At 44.5% G+C, this 22974-nt stretch overlaps 1 protein-coding gene across 2 annotated transcripts in view; it reads right to left on the minus strand.

The window, feature by feature from the left end:
* The window catches only part of SRGAP1 (SLIT-ROBO Rho GTPase activating protein 1), a gene marked incomplete at both ends in the record, with an annotated part of 146786 nt that extends 124029 nt beyond the window's left edge, over window positions 1-22757 (minus strand). For both annotated transcript variants that reach the window (XM_084289400.1, XM_084289399.1), the window contains one exon: window positions 22691-22757. In XM_084289400.1, coding sequence (XP_084145526.1) covers window positions 22691-22757 — 67 coding nt within the window. The remainder of the gene's footprint in view (window positions 1-22690) is intronic.
* Between the last annotated feature and the right edge of the window lie 217 nt (window positions 22758-22974).

The following is a 22974-nucleotide window of genomic DNA, read 5'->3' on the forward strand; positions in this document are numbered from 1 at the left end:
CCACTCAGAAGTCACGGAGGGCCCCGAGGGAGCGAGGGGGGCAGAAAAATCCCACTGGAGCATGAGGCCAAGCAACGGACAGCTTTCAGTTGGATAAGGAGGACCAAAAAAAAACCACCCAAAAAACAACACACACACACACCACCCTCACATCCTAATATTAAAGTACAAATTCTAAATGTTGTGGGGTGAATCATTCAGCAAGTCTCCACTGAGGCCTGGTATTTCCTGCCCAGGAACAAGCATCCATTTCTTCACCGTGGTCACTTGAATTTTAAGGGTTCCCTTGCCAGCGGTAAACTGATCTGTCACAGGCCACAAAGGATCCTATACAACAGAAATCAGCTTTATTGCTCTTCATTGTTCTTTCAAGCAAGAACTATGTTAATCTTAGCAGAACCTTCACCAGGCTGCCAACAAACACGCAGGCCATTTGTATGGAGGCTTTCACCTCACTACCCCAAAAAGGGAGGAGAACCGTAGTTAATACTTTGAAGAAGCCATTCTGTTTAAAGACGAAACAAAACGCACATTCACATTGCCAAGAAGAAGGATTTGGAAGATTTACTCACTAGCTCTAAAACCTTGTATTTTTATAGCACGCAGAGGAAGGCATGGGGTACCTGATAACCAAGCTACAGTGAGACAACTTGGCTGAACTCTGTCAATCCACGTAAGGACACCTTAACATTTGAGAATTAAACTTAGAAACTGAGCAAATAATGCCCCTGATGCTTTTAACAGTGTACAGTCAAAGAGATTTTCCTCTAATGGAATTACAGAACAGAAGCATGCCTTGTTTAGCACGTTAACAAGCTTGCATTTACTGCTGTCAGCATTAGACCTCCCAGTACAGCCGTCATCCACATAATCAATGAAAATAGTTTACAAAATGCCACTCTGGTATTAGTCAGACACTGTTATTCACCCAAGGCAAGATCGCTAAGTTTAGGAATAAGAGTAGCATTTTTCAGCATGGAAACTGGTTTGTCGACAGCCATTCTTCTCCTGCACAAAACCTTCAACAATGCCAGCTCCGAGCAACAGTAGGCTCATTTACTGGCGGGAGAAAAGGCGCCCCTTTGTACCAGCAGTTTTGTGCCCTTTCAATAGCAGCTCCGGTGGTAGACTGGTGTGGACAATTGCAGTGACCATCTGTGACCACCAGACAGTTCGATAGCTGCAGGACTAACTTAGGTTCAACATCGCCACGTCTTGCCCTGCTGAGTCTTTCATGCCGCTTTGAAAAACTTAATGAAAATGGATACATTCAGAGCTGAATAAAAAGAGGTCTCGGCAGGCTTGACCCTAAATCTAAACAATGGAACTGTAATGCCAGCACCATTGTAACAGCACGACAGATGTAGGTCGTGCTAGCTTTCATCTGTGGCTGTGACTGATAGCTTGCAATTTGCTGACAAGTTGTATACAGTTTCCATTTTCATTTGGCTTGTAGGCATGAATTTCTAGGGTTCAATTAAGATGGAAGATGCACGGATTTTTATTTTTTATTATTATTTTGTTGTTTTTATTCCCAGAGAAAATTCTTGCGAAGACAATAGTCAGTGTGTACGACTGACCTAGGGACACTCTTGTCCTAAATCTACCCTGTAAAACTTGTTCCAGAATTATTCAGTGGAAGATTGGTTTCAAAAGTTTACCGAGGAATATCACCAAATTAACCAAAGAAGTTAATTCACAAAATCTTTAGTATCAGGTCCAGATTTCAATAGCTATGTACTAGTACTTACTTGTCTGCTTTAATTATGTAATCTAAGTTGCATTATATTTAGTTAATTAGCTCTATAAATCCATCCGTCCTAAGCACATGTTCTCTGATGGTACATCTGCACCACATACTCTGTCCTATTTGGATCAACATGAGGAATTGATTTTAAATTGGAGAGCCAGGGAAAAACAAACAGACAGAATCTCCTAATCCACACAGATGAGCTGAAGAGCAGTTACAGGGAGTTTTACATTAATTCTTCTCAGGTCTCTCTGGAAAGATGCAGAGCAGTTTCAGGGGCTATCCAACAGCAGCACAGCTAGTTTGTGTTAGGGCTGCCCTTGTCAGGCAAAATGTCTCCAGAAGAGCCTTAGAGAGACATCAAGACATAACAGCAATTGGTTCTTAAGTTCCCCTGAATTTGTAGGCCACCCCCTTTCTCTGTATCCCCTTGTGTGTTTGGATGGGTGAGCAATGAAAAGTTGACGGACCTTGAATAAAGAGGTTCAAGGTCTTTCCCTTTTCTCTTCCTTGAATGAATGCAAAAGGACATCAGGAAAGCTTCCTGGGTCTTCCTCGTTCTCCAGTAGGAATAGTAAGTGGTACCATTTTGCACAGAAACGTTTCCCAGGCTGAAGGCAAGCTTTAAGACAGCAGTTAAAAGACTCGGGCAATCTTTAGCTGTTTTGGGTCATGGAAACAAATTTGCATTTCATTTCAAAACTAAAGAATAAAAAGTTATTTCTTAAAAACACTTTACTGTGTGGATGACTGAGCAATGGAACAGGTTGCCCAGACAGGTTGTAGAGTCTCCCTCCTCAGAGATACTCTAAGCCACCTGGACATGATCCTGGGCAACCTGATCTAGGTTGCTATGCTTGAGCAGGGGTGGGGTTGGACCAGATGAAGTCCAGAGATGCCTTCCGAACTATATATTCCAAGCATATATTTAAGCAAAATTAGGCCCCATTTTTTCCCTCCATCTCTTGTCCAAAGGAGAGAGGGGACAGAGGAATAAGAAACTTACATGAGATGGCTAGGAAAATTTTCGTAACTAAGTTAGAAGAATTTTCCAGCTCAGCAGAGTCCTTGAATGTGCTCATGCAATGTATTTTCACTTCGTTAAGCACATAATACCATCATTATATAAGAAGAATTCCCATATCCCAATCTCATTTAAACTGGTGGCAGGAGCATTTTGGGGCAAAAGCATCTCTAGCCAACCTGGTGAGGAGAGCTTTCAATCTGGAACAACAAGGGAGGGAGACAACCCATAATCTAATGAGGAATTAGCAGACCAGGACAACAAGCAAAGCAGCTGATGTGATATGGATGAGACCTTGTAATCAACTAAACGGGATTGAAGGGGGTCTACCTCAAGCATGAGCACAGAAATAAGAGAGCACCTACAGAACAGTATTGTGGGGGAAGCCCTCACACCTATTCTGTGAAATCAGCACGACTGTGAGGCCTCTGTGAAGTGCCTGCACAGTAACATATGCAGCACAGGCAACAAGGAGTAGGAGTTAGAGGTCTGATGTAGTTGTGGGGTGATAATCTTATCAGCATGACAGATATGCAGTAGGATGGCTCACACAAGCAGAGTACCACAATGGGTAAGTGAAAAATATCTTGTGAAGGATAGGTAGGATAGCAATGAGAGGGAGATGCCCCGTATATGAGCAAACAGTGGAATGCATTGGGACAGATGCTGAGACAAGCTGGGACCTTATGAGTGAGTATTAGTGGGCAAACCAACACAGGCAACCTTGTGGTTGGTGTCTGCCACAGACTGCCTGATAAAGAAGTAGAAGATGAGGCCTTCTTCAGGTTTACCTGCTCTAGTCTTCATGGGGTACTTCATAGGATAAACATCCTATGAGTGGAGCAGGGAACATGGTGATGAAAAGCAGAGACAATGCTGAGGTACTCAGTGTCATCTTCTCCTTAGTCTTTACTGGTAAGACTGGCCTTCAGCAACCTCAGCTGCCAGAGACCACTGGGAAAGTCATAAGTAAGACTTACCCTTGGTACGAGAGGACCAGGCTAGAAAACATTCAAGCAAACTGGATTTATGTAAGTCCACTGGTCCTGATGGGATGCATTCATGAGTGCATGAGCTGGCCAATGTGATCACAAGGACATTCCTGATTATCTCTGAAAGGTCATAGCTAGTGTGAGAAATTCCTGAGGAAAAAAAAATGCAAATGTGATTCCTATCTTCAAAGAGAAAAAGGAAAATGATCCAGGGAACTACAGCTCAGCCAATTTCACCTTGATCGTGGGGAAGGTTAAGGAGCAATTAATTCTGAAAATCACTTCTAAACATACTAAGGACAAGAAGGTGATTGTGAGTAGTCAGTATACATTTACAAAAGAAAAACCAGGCCTGACCAACTTGATAGTCTTCTAAAATGAGATGACTGACTTGGCAGATGAGAGAAGAACAGTGGATGTTAACTTGACTTCAGTAATGCTTTCAGTATTGTCCTCTACAATATCCTCATGGAATAAAAGTAGAGACTAGATGAACGGACAGTGAAGTGGACTGAAAACTGGTTGAACTATCAATCTCAAAAGCCTGTGATTACCAATATGAAGTCCATCTGGAGGCCAGTCACTAGTGGTGTACCCCAGGGAGTGATATTGTGGCCAGTACTGTTCAACATCTTCATTAATAGCCTGGGCAATTAGCAGAATTCACACTCAGCAAGTCTGCAGATGAGACAAAATTGCAAAGAGCAATTCCACCATGTGGTTGTGCTGCCATTTGGGAGGATTTCAACAGTCTGTAGAAATGGACAAACGGGAACCTAATGAAGTACAAAAAAGGGAAATACAAAACCCCATACCTGGGAAGGAATAATCCCAGGCATCAGTACACACTGGGGGACAACTAGCTGGATAACTGCTTATAAAAACAATAAAAACAAGTCTTAAGGGTCCTGGCGAACACCAAGCTGACTGCGAGCCTGCAATGTGATCTTACGGCAAAAAAAGGGCAACAGTCTCGCAGACTGTGCCAGGAAGACAAGGAAAGGAAGTGCAAGGAAGACAGGGAAAGGACAAGAGGCAGTGGGCATTCACTCATATTTAGGGGAAAAAAAGGAAAAAAAAGACCTTTTAATTTTTCACTCTTGAGTTAGTAGTATCTCCTTTACGTGAGGTTTACCTTACTGATTCCTGTGACAAACCAGGACCAGTCGTGGTCAAGGAGGAGCCATTTAGAAGCACATTCTATAAATGCAAAGACCTGTTTCTGCCTCTCCTTCATGATAAAGGCTCCCACGTGCCAGCTGAGGTTGTTCCAAGGGGAGTGTGGACAATAGCTTTATCCTGCAAATTAATTACCTGCATGGGATGCAGCAGAGGGGATGCAAGATAGCAGGAGATTTAAGCAAGTTTGCAGTACAGTGCTATTGTGATACACCTTTTGCACCTCCACAAGTAAGATGCACTGTGTTCTGCACTGAAAATGGAGTTTACCATTCACCCAATAGATCTGGAATGTTAATACTTGTAAAAGAAAGTTTTAAGTGATGAAGTTTGTGTGAGTTACTGAATAGAAAGGGCTATGCCTTTCCTTTCCAGAAACCCAACCACAAGTCCTTTGAAGTCAACAGCAGCCTTCCCCTCAGTTTAGCAAGTTTTGATTAGATCCTTTTAAAGAGACATTATGGATTTTGCTCTGGAAAGCACTCTCTTGATAGGAAGAAACAAGCAGGAGGTTGCAAAGCACCCGAAGAGAGGGGTAATTAGGGAAATGGAGCATCTCAAGCCATGTCGGTGAGCTTTTCTACCCAAACAAGAGGCAGAACCAATGACTTCAAAAAACAGCTGCCTTTTGTCATTGTTGGATTTGGCATCTGAACTGCATAGGACAGGCATAGGACAGATGGCCAAAGCTTCATCATGACCGTCTTTAAGGTGTTCCTTTAAAAAAAAATTAACTTAAGAAGGAGATTATTCCATGTCTAATTGCATACAATAAGCCAGTAAACATTAGATAAGCACGTGCAAAATAAAAACTATTTCACATCTGCGAGGCTTCCTCTTACCAATGTCTGATGGGAAGAGGAGACTGCAGTTGGTACTTTTGCCAAAGGTCATTTCAGATATAAGTTAAGAAAACTTTAAATCTACTAAATATTATTCCTTAAGGCTACCAGTTTTAAAATTTGCTGAGGCTGAGCAAAAGATCTTCAAAACCTCTGCAACGCAGTGCAACAACATATACCCCTCAGAAAATACCAGAAAAGATTTGTCATTGTTCATGTTTAAAGGAAATACATTGTACTTAGCTCATACAAACTCAGTACAAAGATGAGTAAAAGAAGAATGTAATTTCAAAGCATGCACGGACCAAAAACAAAACAAAACAAAACAAAACAAAAAACAATGCAAACAAAACAGCAAAAGCAGACTGCTATTAATTTTACATTGCCATATAAGTATTTACTGTATGAAAAATTAAAGTAAGAAAAACCCCAGACCAAACCACTGAAAGGTAATTTCCTTTAAATATCTTGACTTAGATACTCAGGGACGTGGAGAAGGGGAATCTTATTTTAAGAGTTCCCAAACTAAAAATGACTGGTTTATAGTAAACTCAGCACTTAACTTTGTAAACAGATGTGCTTTTTCCAAACTTCCTCCACCCCATCCATTCTTTTATTTATCTGAGTTAATGCAAGTTTCTCTTGCACGAAGCAAAGAAGAATGCAACTGGAACTCCTATCCCAATTACAGGTTTCTTTGTTCTATTAAGAGCTTTACTTGACTGCTCAACACTATTGCCCAGAAGAACAATCCATATTTAAATCTCAATTTCCCTCACAGGAAGAGAGTCCATTTGGAGCCTTACAGTAGATACAACTGGCTTGGGGACAAAATACTGTTAAAAAAATGCGTTAATCTAAACTTTCTTCCTGAACCATCGAATGGTTTGGGTTGGAAGGGACCTCAAAGCCCACCCAACTCCAACCCCTGCCATGGGCAGGGACACCTCCCAACAGGCCATGCTGCCCAAAGCCCCATCCAGCCTGGCCTTGAGCACCTCCAGGGATGGGGCAGCCACAGCTGCTCTGGGCAGCCTGTGCCAGGGCCTCACCACCCTCACAGTAAAGAATTTGTTATGAATATCTAATCTAAATCTCCTCTCTTTTAATTTAAAGCTTTTGCCCCTTGCCCTATCGCTACACCCCCTGATAAAGAGTCCCTCCCCAGCTTTCCTGCAGGCCCCCTTTAGGTACTGGAAGGCCACTATAAGGTCTCCACAGAGCCTTCCCTTATGGGTCTCAAATCTACACTCTTTACCCACTTACCTTTACCCTTCTAACATTTTGAACATTTACATGTGTGTGCAGCTGCCTCCTGTACCAGCTCATGAGGTTGTGGAGAGGATGAAACTAGAGACTGTAAGAGATGGAGCTACTCAGATATAGGCATAGTGTAAAAACACACCGCAGAACTGGTGCTACCACCTACGAGACTGCTGCAAACAAGGAGGACTTCCACCGACAGCTGTATTCCTCAGAAACTTACCGCTGGTACTCAGTGGCAAGAGGACAAGATGCATAGGACAGCAGCTTTTTGACAGGCTTCAGATTTGCATGCAAAATAAAAGTGACCAGCAACCCCAGCCTATTAAAAATAAAACCAGAAGTTCCTTCTCCAGCTCAGCTTTCCACAGACAAGCTGCTCACCTGAGCCTGCAGCTAACTGAGTTATTTATCTTGCAGAATGGTAAGCAAGTGTGAGACCGGTGGCATTTGTAAATGCCGTATGTGTGAGCCACTGAGCACAGCAGTGTCAGGCCTCTAAATGTTGTCAGAAATGTGCAGCTGTCTGTTGAAATAGTGGGGTTTGGCTCTGTCTGGGGGGTACTACAATCTAAGAGGTTCCCAAGGGAAACACCTTGCAGCTCCTTGTGCATCTCTTGATGAAGCATATTACTTCCCCATGTATTCTAAGTACGATCACGTAAAGGCCAGGTGTGCAGTCAGTAACGGGACAGCACGTGCACGCAGAATCCAGCCGTATAACACGGTGCACATGTGCCCTAATGGTGTGCATTTGAGGTCACACGACAACACTACCTGGTCATGGCAAAAGAAGTTGTTTTAGAACCAAGACAAAGTGGGGCACAAGGCAGAAAGGAAGATCTTTGTCACCAAATACACAAAATCAAATTGTGATAGTAACTGGCCCACGTCCTGCTCCAAAATCTTACCTGGAGCAGCTCTCCAGATAGAGGTGATTCTGACGAACGGGGTCTGGCCTAAGGTCCACAGGTTGCTCGAGGCTCCACAGTATCATGATTACAGATTCAGGGAGTTGCATTTGAAATAAACAAACACAAATCTCCACTTCCTGGTTAGTGCTCTCTGTTTCACGCAGACACGCACAATATTCATCAACGCTATCCCATCACCAAAGCGAAAATGTTTAGGGAAACAGCATGCCACATCTGCACAGTAATTCAGCAAACTTCTTTCAAATACAAGCACCAAGCTTTTTAATATTTACCCAACTTTTGTTCCTGATGCAAATACTCTGCTCATTCACTCTTCCATGCTATGTTCATTCCATCAATATTGCAATTTCACAGCTAAACACATTAATAGGGTCATAAATATTCAGATTATGTAATAAAGGCAGAGAAAGCAGCCGATAAAATGCTGTTAACATTCATTTACAGCAGCTGGGAAGGCCCTGCCAAATGCTGCTTTACATAACAGGTCGTGACGCTCTGACTGCATTAAGCTTTCTGATCACTCTTCCTTTATCTGCTATGATTTTGAACACAATATGAGACAGTGCAGGCTATCCGATGGATTTAGAAGTCCTTTCAAGCACACCAACATTTCAAAGGTTTAAAAGATTACAGTATCAAAAAGAACCTTGTGCTTACTGTGTTTGTGCTTTTGCATTCTATAGCACAGGCAGGAAAGCGAGATTCGCATCGCTTAGCTCCCCAATTCACTGCCTGCAATAAGTTCTAAAAGTGAGTTCGTTTATTGTACCATACCTTAGTTGAGCTAGATGCTCAAAAAGAACAACATTCAGTGAATTTCAAACACCTCCGTTACAGTTTTCAAAAGGCATCTTGAACACTATTGAGACATGCTGTAGTGTGTGCATAATCCCGCCAGTAATCTAAATTAATTTTATCTTGAGAGTTGCATCTGAATCAGGTGACAGTTCTTGCTTTGCTTCAGTATCTCCCGTTATGCCTCCCTATGTTTCAGTACGTTCTCTGTTAGACTTACGAAACCAGGATTCCCAAATCGTGGGTCGGGCCCCACCAGCTCCCGAGCAAGCTTCAGCCTGACATGAGGCTGCAGGACGAGGTCAGGACGTTTGACTGCCTGCAGTGATGACTCACGCTTTGATTCATTCCATTTGCATATTTCCATGCCAAAATTAAGCCCAATCCTGCAGACGTTTATGGAGATTAGTAGCCCTAGGAAGGTTAAGAGCCCTGGTGAGGTCAACAAATTCATGTGTATAAAGTAAACAAGGCTGAGCATAACAGGACACACGCGGCAGCTACTATGCTGCTTAGAGAAGCAGTACTGCTTCATTCATCCCTCCAGCCCTGCATTCGTTAGCAACTATTCACAGCACTGAATGCCATACAAAGCCTCATGCTTTAACTGACTGAAATTTTACAGCAGTAGGTCTCAAGCTTTCCTGCAGCCAAGGCATGTTAGAGAGAAATGACTCGTCTATACCCCACGGAGGAGTTTGAGCAGCGCATACAAGCTCAGCCTACACCCCATCGGTGTGGGGAAAGCTTCTGTGACGCCCACGCCACCAGCTGGGAAACCACAAGGCTAAGGTAAACAGGGCCTGACCAGTTACCAGATGGTGAAAAAATCTTAACCATTACCAGAAAAATAAGACTTGCAAAGGAAAACCTCCTAAACTCCTGCAGACCTAGCAACTCATCGGTGCATTCAGTCCCCTGAAACAAAGACCTCTCTTCCCTTCACATTAAATGCACTAGCCAAAGTTAGAGTGTAGTTTTGTCCCAGCCTTGGAGAAAGAGAGGCTCAATATATATATATATATATAAATATATATATATTTTTTTCCTCCACAAGAATGCGTCTGCTTGCACAAGAATTACAGAAGAGGTGTCTTCCCAAAATCGCAGACACCTGAGATGAGATTCAAAGGGTAATTCCAACGTTATAAACACACTGTATGAATAATGACCCTTATGATCCCAATCAGGGACCCGAATTCTTGCTGCCCTACGTAAGGTGTGAGTCGTAACTTAAAAATATCTCTTTCAAAGCATTTTGCAAATAGGCATAGAAGCAAGGCAGAAGTTCCCCAAATGGAAGTAACTATCATAGTAAATCCCATGGTCTCACATACTACTGATATCTTATAAACTGTGAAAAAAATATGATTTCAGAGATGGCATAAAAAAACAACACACAGTATCTGGAGTTAAATTTACTTTCAAATGCCCTAACACAAGCAATGAAGAAAGCCACACAACGTGAAACACACGTGTGCTGCAAGTCTGATGTTAAAACTCAGAAAATAGCACATTACACATGAAGTTAGGGCACTGAACTTTCTAGTAAGCCTTCACACACATTCCATCTCCTTGCTTACAGTATTTGTAACGCATTAGCTATTCATTTGATTCATCATTCCATTGCAATTAAAAAAAGGTAATCAAATGAATAGCTAGATAAATTACCTGGCAGCTTGGTGGAGTGCAGAAGAGAACGAGACACAAACTGTTCTTTCAAACACTAAATACTCCAGTGTACAAATTCAGAAACATACCCAAATGGTCTTCTTAAATCCCCGTTTTAAATCAAGTAGGAGAGAATTTGGACATTTCCATCTTCCTGCCTGATTCTTAGCAGCAGTACTTTGCACACAGCTGTTCAAACGCCCTGACTTGGAGCAGTACAAGGGAAGAGCAGGCACGTTAATACACCTGGGTAAAGCCCAACACCTGTAAGCACCCTGTCTGCCTGAGGTGCTGCCTGCTGTCCTGCGGAACAGCTCTGCAACAGACATAACCTGATCAGCTGTCATAACCAATACAGAGTTCTTCAGGTTTTTTCTTCTTCCAGCTGCACCAGCTCGCCCCTAAACCTCAACACGTGTTTATTTTTGATTAACAACTGCAGATTTGTCTCAGTAACATCTGCAAACCCATTCCCCTTCTTTCCTCCTTGAACATTAGTTAGGACAATTCTTCCACCCTCAAAAAAAACCCCACTCCGCAGATATGAAATAAGTCAGGAATATTTCCAGAATAAGATTGTGGTGACTGCTGTGAAAGCTGGTTGTGAATTGGCAACTCGGGCAACAGGAAAGCAGAATCACCATGTGGCAGATGTCTGAATACGCTGTACGAGTCGAGTGCTTCAGAAAGAATAATCAGAGCAAAGGTTCGTGCAAACACACATTCGTTTACAAACCTTTCAGATAACTCTGAGCAAACATTTTTTTTCATCGAGGCAATCTTCCAAAAATTGCCTTAACTCTAGCAGGGCATTCAAATTAAAAATCAATACAAAGGAAAGGGTCAGGGTGTTTTTGCATACTAAGTGACCGCATGTAATGAATGAATAAGGCATCCTCTGAATACTTCCCCCCTCCAGACTGATAAAATCAGTATTCTCGCTTTAGAGTGGTGACACAAATACCCCAGTCTTACAGCCCTCCCTCCCTCTCCACCTTTTCCATTTGTTTAGAAAAGCAGAAGAGCAGGAATACACACTTGCTGGAATACACAGTGAAACCTGTATCTCTTCGGTGACTGCTCTAACCACCAGGCAATGGATTCATATTCACTCTGTAAATAATTAAATATTCATTAAGTCTGGGGAAAGGCAGAACAGCTTCAACAGACAAGAAAACAGGGGGAGACTTGTCCCCACATATTCCATTACCTCATTCTTAGAGCAATCACTTGCAAGATGGGAGATCTGGGATTCAAAGCTCAGTTTTGGGTAAGCTCAGGGCAGCAAGATGTGAGAGCAGACTCCTCGTGTAAACGCTCTGATCTCTAGGAAGGCTGCACTGATCAGACTCCTGACACCGGAGCATCACATGGATTTCTACCTGTTTCATCAAAAGAAACTTGAACATTTCAGGTCTTCCCTAGCGGCCACTCAGATTACATCAGAGTGGATGGGGCCAGCATTATCTCTTCCCTCTGCCAGCTGAAGGCAAAGCAGCTTCTGATCTATAAATAAGGGGAGCTCTGCTAGCGAGATGCTGTGCTTTAAATTATAGCTCCTGCTAACAGTGTGCAGAGTAAACATGTAGGCCAGTATGTGCAGTCACATAAACATACCCATGGACACCTTTGAAGTGAGACAGCAGCTAAAAGGAGAACTAAACATGGCATCTGAAACAGCAAACACATAGATTTAATCCCACGGGGCATTTTTCACCCTAAGTCTCTTGGATCCCATACGGAAGAGCGCGAAAACTGCTGTGGTAGCCTGGAAGTCTGCTTGTCCAGGCCTGAGCCAAGACCTCCCTCACTCCACAGAGGCCATCCTGCAGCCACCAGGAAGCGACACGGAGCCAGCGCAGAGCTGAGCTGTGTTAAAATAAATAAATAAATAAATTTTACTATATATTTTTTTTACATATAAAAGTGGAAAACATGCTCCACTTGTTTGTGTCTGGGTACAGCCAGCCAGAGCCACACACAACTCAGTATTCAATTCCCGGTGCCCCGCTAAGTTTGCGGGTAGAGGTTCGGGAGCTCTGCTCAAATACAGACTTTTTCATTGACCACAATTCAGCCATTAACTTTTTCATACTTTTCTTTACTCGTAGTACCAGAGACATCTCCACAGAAGCAGGTATTGTGCCTCCCCGAGGTGCCTTCCTTCAGAACGGTTATGATAATGCATTAAAGCCTTGGCAGAAGCCACCAAAAGCAGCAAATCTCAAAGCAGAAATGGTACAAAAATAATGAACCCCTCAACTCTCACACCCCCTAACCTCTCAGGCTCAAGAGAAACCTAAAAAAGTAACATTTTACTTCACATTCACAGTTTATTAGTTCCAGGGAGACCTTATTGCAGCCTTACAATATTTCAAGAGGGCTTAAATGAAAGATAGAGGCTTTGTCAGGGATTGTAGTGATAGGACAGGAGTAGTGCCTTTAAACTAGAAGAGGGAGATTTAGATTAGATATAAGGAGAAAATTCTTTGAAGGTGGTGAGGCCCTGGCACAGGCTGCCCAGAGCAGCTGTGGCTGCCCCATCCCTGGAGGTGCTCAAGGCCAGGCTGGATGGGGCTTTGGGCAACCTGGTGTGGTGGGAGGTGTCCCTGCCATGGCAGGGGGATGGAGCTGGGTGGGCTTTAAGGTCCCTTCCTACCCAAACCATTCTGTGTGTCTATGATTTATAAGCTCTGTTTTTAGCAGCAGTCTGTTGATAGACAGCTGACCATCTAGACTTCAGTCAAGAAACCGCTCAGCAAATTCAGTCAGGTCCCAGGAACAGGGCAGTTCAAGGTGCTCCTGGCTGCTCGTTTCTCAACAAAGCCATACAGTCACGTTTGTGCGGGGTAGCGCATTGCACCCTCCTCGAGATAAAGCTCAAGGCAGTGACAGGAGTACTGCTTAGGCAGCACAGGGCTCGACCCATAGCCACAACATCATGGCACCAGAAGTGGCTGGCAATTAAAGGATTACAGCTGAGATGCCTGTAATCCGATGAGCTCAGCCAGGGACACGCGGGGCCGCTCGCAGCGGGGGAAGAACCAAGGCAGGGCTCGTGTGACATCGGTGGCAGCCGAGGGGCCTCCCCCAGCAGGAGGGACCCACAACCCGCACCGTGCTCCCCATCGTCCTGGCACAGTGGATCTGCTCCTGCTCCATGCTTCACTGCAGTTCTGGGGGAGACTGACGCTTCCCTTCGGCTTTCTGTCACGACGTGATGCGTCTCACGAGTTGTATGCACTGCTGCTGGGAAATTCGGAGGGCACCAATGCATGAAGGCAGCCTTAAGAAGGTGCATAATGCAAACAATCCTATTACACTGGTTCTTAACCTCGAGTAGTCTACTGGGCAGCAACGCCAGCATATGTTAAAAAAAAATCAACTTCTTAAACATATCTCTGTCTGCTTGCAACACAGAACAAGGTAGCTTTCCATTACATAGCTGGTTCTTCATGGATCTGATATTATTTACGCCAGACACGCAGAGACACCAATTTGCCACATGCACAAGGCACCTATGGCAAGAGTTTATGTGCTTTCATTCCTACTAACCAGCAAATTAGGGATTTGCAAGAGGAAAAGCACGCTGTGCCATCTAAACACTAACACTTAAAACAACCTTGGTGTGTCAAGTGTCCTGTAACTAAGAGTAAAAACCTTTTTCTTTTTAGTATTCATTCCAAATGCCTCCATAAACACTGTCAAAGGAGTAAGAGTAACTATCAGCCCTTCAGCTTGGCCTCAGGCTGTTTTGGTACAGAGGCTTGCATTGAAGTGCATCTGGCAAGCAAGGGCACCCATGGATGGATGCGCTAGAGAGCTCTCTAACACAGCGCCCCAAATTACTAGGAATATAAAACCTTAAGGAAAGGACTGCGTGTGGATCACCAGGACTAGTCCGCTGTTACCACAGGCAATTCTATCATACAATCTTTCCTGACACATTATTTCCTGGACAAAAGTCACTTTCTTTTTTTTTTCTTTTTTTTTTTTTTTTAAAAAAAAAAAAAGTTAACAATGGAAGTCTAAAGGTGGTTGGAAGCAGAAAAAAAAAAAAAAAAAAAAAAAGTTAGGTCTTCCTGTTCTATAATTAAAAAAAAAAAAGCACAATGTAACTGAATTGTAATATTTTCATTCTTACTACCTCCCAAACAGTAATTTAATTGCTGAGTTAGAAAGTTTCAGTTCTGATGCCTGCTCATCGTGGTACTGAATGAATGCATTTTTTTTTCATCTTGTCTCTGACCTAACACTTAAGATTGTTTATCCTCTCTTCACTTAAAAAGAGGCAGAGGGGAAAAGCTGAGAGCAGCAAGGCTTGAAAGAAGACAGGTTGTTGAAAGAACAGAGCCATACAAGAGCTATCACTGAATCTTATTAGACTTCTGCTGTACTCTAAACACGAGCAGACTCCTCTGATTTTCAGGAAGCAGATACTTTGGAATTGGCTAGCACAGCAGCGACTGATGCCTTTTACCATACGAAAGCATGTACGCTGGAAAGTGAAAGGGGATCAGCACATCTCCTTATTTAGTTCAACGCAAGGACAGAGCAAAGCAAGAAGTATGCACTACTCCACTTGTGGCTTCTTGGAAGAAACGAGTCAAAGCGGCATCCTGAAGAGTCCTGAGCCAACACAGCACCGGCTGGTAGTTCCTACACGTGGAGTAATTCAGATGAGTAAGCACTGAGTCAGTTAAGTGGTCTGGACAGTCCATTTACACGAATGTGCAGGAGTCATTTCTGGTTCCCAGAGCAGCTCATTAGGTGCAGGGTTGCAATCATGACTTTCTGGAAGCCACCATCCGCTAAATTAGCTGCATTTGCTTATTTCCAATATGGTTAACAAGAAATAATACGCTGTAAGTGTAGTATTTTTGTATAATTTCTGTAATTTCTCTTTTATTTCACAATCTTTAAAAAAAAAAAAAAAAGTCTAGTATATTTTGAGAATGTTTTGGTTAATATGCTAGTACAGCTCTCTTGCCTGCTTGTCAGCACTTTACACCTGTAATAAGAAGTCTCAGGAGGTTCCAAGGGGAATTCAAAGAGGTTTTATCAGTCAATAATAGACAACATATCAAAGTTTAAAGGGATATTTTAACTGATCATACTTCTAAGCAAGTTCTACTGAAACTTTTCCTAGAAGAATAATAGCCACAAACAGCATTCTTGCCTCTCTAACTTAAAAGCAACCTTCAGCCCCACCCAACCCCAAACACTACGATCAAGGTAAATGCAGATCCAAGTACTCACACACCTTCATGGGAACCTTATTAAAATCAGGTCAGCTGTGCTGTCCTGTGTTGGACAGTCAGGTGTTAGTGACACAGGTCATCCCGAGCTCATCTCACAGACACACTATTGCAGAGTCGAGTCATAAGGCATGCACTTTCTGCACTGCACCTTCTGAGAGCACTCAGCAGCCTTGCTGGTGCTTATTTCCTAGAGATTTCTTTGTGGGGCAGAAGGCTGGGTCCTCTTGCCCAAACGTTTTAAGTGAAAGGCTACAAAGGGCACTGTTCTTACCTGCAACACCTGTATCATTGATGTGCACCTAGAGCTGGGATGATTTGGTTACACTGACCATGAACTAAAACAAGTGGCTTTTTCTTCCATGGAAGATGAACTGTTCATGACAATGTGTGTACTCACTGACAAAAGGGAACAATACCAAGCCATGGCCATGCCCATATGCAAACCAGTTCTTGGAAACAGAGCATGAGGTGTGCTTGGGGTTATTTGTGAAACAGTCTCATTGTGTTTTCCACAAAGAGAATCCACTGCAATCTCAGCATTTATCAATCATCTCATTCTTCTCCTAAGGTGAGATCCAGGTTTCCAGCTTGTATGATGCAAGACTGAACACTGCACCTTGAAACTGATACAGGTGTATGCTTGAGAAATAATCGCAAGCGCAGTGGAGAGAGAAGGGACTACTGAAGAAATTTTCCTTCTCTGGTTATTAAACACCAGCTCATGGAGAATGGCTCTGGAGTACAAGCATTTTGCCCTGGACATAATGAATTACCAGGCAGAGCACAGGTACGATGTGACACATCACGTGTAGCCATCAGGTGGCCATAACCAACTGGTGACACGCCTGCGTGTCCACCAGGAGATAACCCCACGGGCAGCAGCACACAGCAGATTCCTGAGGAAGCTCTGCCTCAGGATCACCGCTCCCGTTACAACAGATCAAAGTGCATTGTTTGCCTCGAAGCACTCCCGCAGGACCAAGCCATCACACAAACTGCCAGGACAGCCTACGGTTGTTTAAATCTTGGAAACAAAGGAAAAAGAGCGGCGATAACCAACTCCTTTGGTTCTGGTGCCAGACATAGTCTCGGTAGCATAAAAGCCGTGCAGCGAGCAGGCTTCCTGCGCAGACAGCTCTGCCTCTTGCCCAGAACACAGCCCCACGCTCTCAGCATCTCCCTCACTGCTTCACCCCAAAAACCCAATGCTCGCCGGCCTCATCCCGCTGGTGGCACGCGAGCAACCGTGCCAGCCATGGACCACCAAGCGCCGTCCAGGCCTGACAGCCATGCAGCCGCCAACCACCACCAGGCCTGACATTTCTCCTCCTCCACACACATACGCAGCCCCAGCACCTCTCGCCCTCAGAGAGGTGAGAAGTGGGGTGGCAAAAGGCACGGAGGAACCCCAGGAGGAAGGGGTGCTCAGGGACTGACCAGCAGTGGGGCCAGGAGGCCCGGCCTGGGCCATAGGTGGTTAGTCCAGACAGCTCGCAGCGGAGCAGAGAAGGGTCCCTGAAGGTTGGCTCAATAGCTGGCACGGTGGGAGATGCTGGCCATGGAGGAAACACTGCTGTGAGAATAAAACCTCCAGAAAGCAGAGGAGGCAGCACACGGGGTGCAAGGAGCCCCACTCTGTGTTTATATTAATCACTCATGAATGAAAGCAAGCCCCCCCTCCCCAGCTCCAAAGCCTATTTTGCTCCACAAAAGCCAAGCAGTAAGAGTAGATTAGACTCTAATAGGGATTAATACAAGTTAAGGTAGCACTAATTTCCCTTACGGAGACCAGAGAGGTTAGATGTGGGATAGTGTATCCACCACATGTAGCAGCAGCTTGAAAAAAAGCCGAAAGGCAGAAGAACCACCAGAGGAGCACGAGCTTGCTTTGACACCTGCCCGGCGCTGTTCGTGGTGTCCCCCACATCCAGCCCTGTCCAAAGCAGAGCTCAGACATGCTGAGCACCATCAAGGCACGGTCAGAGATTTCTAATCAGCTATGTAATAGTCAGCAGGAGACTTCTTATCCAGCCTCAGCAGCTCTGACCTGCTTCCTTCCAACGCTACCATCCATCACCACTGACCGGCAGGGAAACCCGGCTGCACAGAAGGCAGAAGCTAACCCAAGCAAAGTTTGAGGCAGAAAATGAGATGAAATTCAGATCCCATTGTGTCTCACCACAGCCATTTCAAAGCTATAAGTTTAATTTTATTAGCAACCAGTACTTCAGTTCATAAAAAAGTGACCAATAAAAGATAATGGCAGGAAATTAAATGAACCTTACCATGATTTAGAACCTTATTCTGCAACACTAAAACTGCACAGAAAGTATAATTGTAAAAGGGAAAAGCCCCAAAGAAGTAACCGTAAAAGCATCCAAACTGCTATAGATGCGGAGACACATTAAACCTTTCTTAGAGAGTAATGGGAAGAAAAAAAAGTGCAGGAATAGACAAAATTTAAATATTAAGTATGCATTATGATTGCCATATTGCCAGAAATACTGGTCAGACAATCCATTCTTTGCTTGCCCTTTCATGTGTGCTACGGCACTTAGAACTTCATCCACCTTTAAATTCAAACAAAATAATAAATAGTTTCACTGCAGGAACTGGAGACACCAGCTACACTCTGTGGTTAAACCAGGAAAAAAATAAAAATAAAAATCTATTTCCTGACTGTTGGCTATATTTTCAAAACAGGTACCACAAAAAGTATTTTTTCCTTAATTACTAGAAAGACTAAGAGGCCCAAACCTCTGAAGTTCTTCAATCACAACCTTTGGGAAGTAGGCTGTGGTGTCTGTCTACCACTGAAAAAAAAATTAAAAAATGAAATAAAATACAGAATGCTCAGTTTATGACTGAACTACTTAAACCTGCAGATACTGCTACCAGCTGCAAAACCATCTACAAACTCATTGATATTTACCCAGACAACTGAAGATTTGTACTCTGAAGAGAAGGATCAGAGAGCAGAAAGAAAGCAGAAAAGAAAAAAAAAAAAAAAGTAAGGAACTGCCCTCCCATAGCCTCTCTTGAACATTTAACTGAAATTCAAAAGCAACATGGAAAGCGATATCTTTTCTGAACAAGACAACAGTTATTGTGGCCAGGTTTTTTGATCAGAAAAAAAAATCTACCAAACCACACTTGATAAGCTTGAACTTTGGAAATTGACCGGAATTTTCAAATTTTCATTAATTTTCTAAAATACAACATGAGAATTATGACATCATCCAAGGCATTCTCAATTCCAAATTTTTCATCAGAAAGTTTTTTTTTCCAATTAGTCATTAGGTACCTTTACCAAAACCTCAACCCAATTTCTATTTTACAACGCAGCCCTTCCTCCAAGAGATTTCTGTTCCTGTTTCGGTTCTAGATTGTTTTAATATGGAACAAGTTGAAATTCAGTTTCACAAACTAGAATTTTTATTTTCCACAAAAATGAATTATTCTATATTTCTAACATATTTCTAACAGAGTTCTAACAAATTGATTCTGGTGGAAAATAGGAGTATTTCATTCTGAAGATTTCCACGTAAGTATTGATCCTATAGAAGCGTTTCCCTTCACAAAGTTGCTTTTGGATTTGCATTTTAAAAGCAACATATTTCTTCTCAGTCACTTTCAACTGAAAAATGAGGGTTGGATAAAGGAAACATCTTGGTAGGTCTTCTCTTATTCCTTTTCAGTTGAAGATTCAGTTGGGTAGGAAGCACAAAAGATAAACTCCAAAGGTCCTCAGCAGTTCAAAAGATACCGAGGGCCTCATCGAACAGACAGGTACAGATAACCAGTGAGCACAGTGCTTACCTAGGAAAAGCACATTTCTCCTGTGCGCTGAAGGCCAGCTACAAGTCTTCAGAAGTCTGCCAGGTATGCCGGTTTAACATTTGGATCATTTGAAAGCTACAGCGCAGCATCCCCAGTCCTCAGCCATATCAGGCCGGTCCACAGAATACAAAAGGTGTGATAATAATAGGCTACTATGGTCAACTGAGTGAACAGATTGCTTTGAACCAAGGTGTGCTCTGTGTAAATCTAAGTAGGATCACATACGAGAAGGGTAATGCTCAACTCCCAACTATGCCACCCCTCTGTTGCTCATATGAACAGGACGTTCCCCTGTCTAGCTCTAGTCGCATCACCACTCCCTTCCACCACTCAGCTACAGGGTTGGAAGGAAATCTACCTCTAATGACTTCAGAGGCCCTGTAAAATTACTGCTTTCCTCAGAAAAATCCACATGCAATTGACAGCGTGGATGATCAGAGATATTACCTGAAGCTATCTTACTCAGTAATCCAATATAGCCTGCACATTGCCCGAGCAATTTTAAAAATAATTAAAATTGTTCCTCTGAACTGTCAAAACGTTCTTCAATAAACAAGCTCTTGATGCCTTTCCTAAAGCTTTTGAATTAAAAAGTGAAACACTACTGAGAAGCAGGTGCTCGTTGATTACGAAGCAACAAGGTCATACTGGAACAGAAGCGCATCGAGATAGCTCACTTCCAACTAGTACGAGTTACAGAGCCAAGCAGTACTTCCCACCCGCCTTTATGTCTTTACAAATTAAGGTACTTGTGTTGTCATAATATCCTTACAACCTCCAAAACAATGGCTACAGATATCCATCTAGACAGATCTAACTCGAGTATCAAGGCACCCTTAAGAAACACCCTTCTGCCTTCTATATGATGTTGGAGGAAGTGAACACAATTCCCTTATTTCTCCAGTTGGGGTAGTTCTTGACAGAAATTAGCCTTAAGAAGATGGATATTACAGAAAAATGATGTGCAGTAAGATGTTCTGCCCACAAGTCAGAAGTACCGTGCCCACTTCAGCTTGACAAACAGGTAACATCTGCAGGCTCTTGCTGTTCCTGGATGACCCCCACTACAGCAACAGCCAACATGCTGGCATTACTAGAGGAGTATCCAAGCAGTCCATGGAGTAGAGGTCAGCTTAAGCCATCCAGGGACTAGGCAGAACAATTAACATCTGTCACTGCTTCCTATTTGAGGAGTTAAGAGCAGAAAAGCTATGTGAAGAATGACACTCTTAAATCCTCATTTCCAAAAATGGCACCATATGCATACTCCCCTAGCCATATACATCAGAGGCCCCTTTTCCTTCAGTACGGATATTCAGACATCTCCCAATGGGATTTACAAGCACACATGTCGGCTCCAAAATCACGCTGCATGCCAAGCTCGATGCCACCTGACAACGAGGTATGGGATAGACACGGTGCTACAACCCGGCACGGTGCAGGAGCCGGTCCCAAGGACCTCACAGGGACAGTCTGCTGCCTGGTCACCCCCATCCTTCACTGACACTAAATGTGTCAGCAGCAAGCAATCTGGTAGCGGCTGCAACCCCAGAAATCCAGGCAGAAAAAGCATTTTGGCCACACCCTTTCTTCTATCCAAGCGCGTGAAACACCAGGCAGTATGTAGGGACCCGAGTTCCTGCATTTACAGCCCCTTAAAGTTACCTTTCTGGCTAATTAGGACTGGTTCCTTAGCCCTTGACTGCCCAGTATCAAAAAGCTTTTGAAGGTATCACACAATGGTTATCACAACTTCGATACGCTATCACTGAGCTAGCATGGAGCAGAACTACGCCTTAATACAAAGAGTTCTTGTCACCTGAGATACAATTGCAGTGATACGGGTTGAAGAAAAAGCAGCCCTGGCTACAATTTCTCGCCCAGCATACTTTCCCCAACAGCTGCTCATCCACAATTCAAGCGAGGCCGTCAGGACCAGACCGTGCACGACACAGCCCCCCACAAAGGAGCAAAGCAAGTCAGAATCCTGCCAAGCTGTGGATACAAACGCCACTTCCCCCTGCAAATTATGCTGGGGGACCATGACACCAAAGGAGAGGCTGGTTATCAGGGATGCTCGCTACCTAAATCTTTGTCGTTTAGGAAATGAGCCAATACATGTAGCTGAAGGACACATTTTTTTTTATTATTTATTTATTCACAAGAAAAGAATGGCTTATGCAGCCACTAGCTATAATTAATCGGCACCGAGCCTGTGACAGTCGCGTCAGAAGTCGGCAAAGGACAGACTGCACACCCTGCAAAGGGATTAAGATTATGGATGTTTCTCCTGCTCGGCGATTAAGACAAATCTGAGAGGCAGAAGCAGCGATGCTCCGGTGGCGTGACGGCTCCGAACCCAGCGGCAGCCTGCGAGCTCTGCCCGTCTCAGGCGGGCACCCGAACCTCGGCCTGCCAGCTCCGACACGAGCCCTCAGTCCCTGCTGCCCATCCGTCTGACAGGTCTCCGGTTTGTTTTAAACCCATATCCCACCCCGGACCCACAACGCCTTTCATCAGTGACAGGTATTTTTCACAGGAAAAAAAAAAAAAAAAAAAAGTTGAGCTTAGGAAGAAAGGAAGAAGAAACCCAAAAAACTACCTCCTTCCTTTTAAGTGCAACAACAAAACCACAAGCATCACTCGATCCCGCAAGATCAAGCTGTCAAGATAAGAGGAAAAATGCCTGTGAATTACGGAAAGTCAGCAGATCTCGGGGCAGCGGAGGTCCCCGGCCGCCACCCCCCGGGGCAGGGGCTGCCGAAACCCCCGGGCTGCGTGGGGACCCTGCAGGGCGGCCGCAGGGAGGGTCCCCCGCTAGGTGCATGAAGCGCACACCCACCCACGCCTTTTCTTTTTTTTTTTTTTTTTTTTTTTAATAACCGGAGTTGAGGTGTGGCACGGCTCCCTGGGGGCTGCATTTCAGGCTCGCACCCACCCCGGGCTCCGCCAGCCACCAGCCCGGCGCGGCGGCAGCAGCGAGCCGAGGGCTGGGCGGGGGCCACGGTGCCTGTGGCCGCGGGCGGGGCAGGGCAGGGCAGGGCAGGGGCACGGCCGCCACTGCCGGGGGGCGAGGGGCAGGGGCAGGGGGCGCCGAGCCGGGCCCGCAGCCCCGGGGAGCCGCCGCCCCGCGCTTACCTTTCACTTGGCTCTCATACTCCGCTATGATCTCTTTGTCCTTTTTGAATCTGCTCGGGGTTGACATTATCCGCTCGCTTCCTCCCCCTCCTCCTCCTCCTCCTCCTCCTCGGCTCGCCTCCTGCCCAAGACGAGGGCTGGCGGCGTTTCGGGACGGGCTCGCAACTCGCCTGGGCGGCGGGCGGCTGGCCCCGGGCGGGGCGGGAGGCGGCGCTCAGACCAAGCCCGGCGCCGGCACCATCGCCCCGGGCAGGGCAGGGCACGGCCGGGCCGGCGGCAGCCGC

Source organism: Netta rufina, assembly GCF_964035555.1.
Source record: "Netta rufina genome assembly, chromosome: 1".
NCBI lineage: Eukaryota > Metazoa > Chordata > Aves > Anseriformes > Anatidae > Netta > Netta rufina.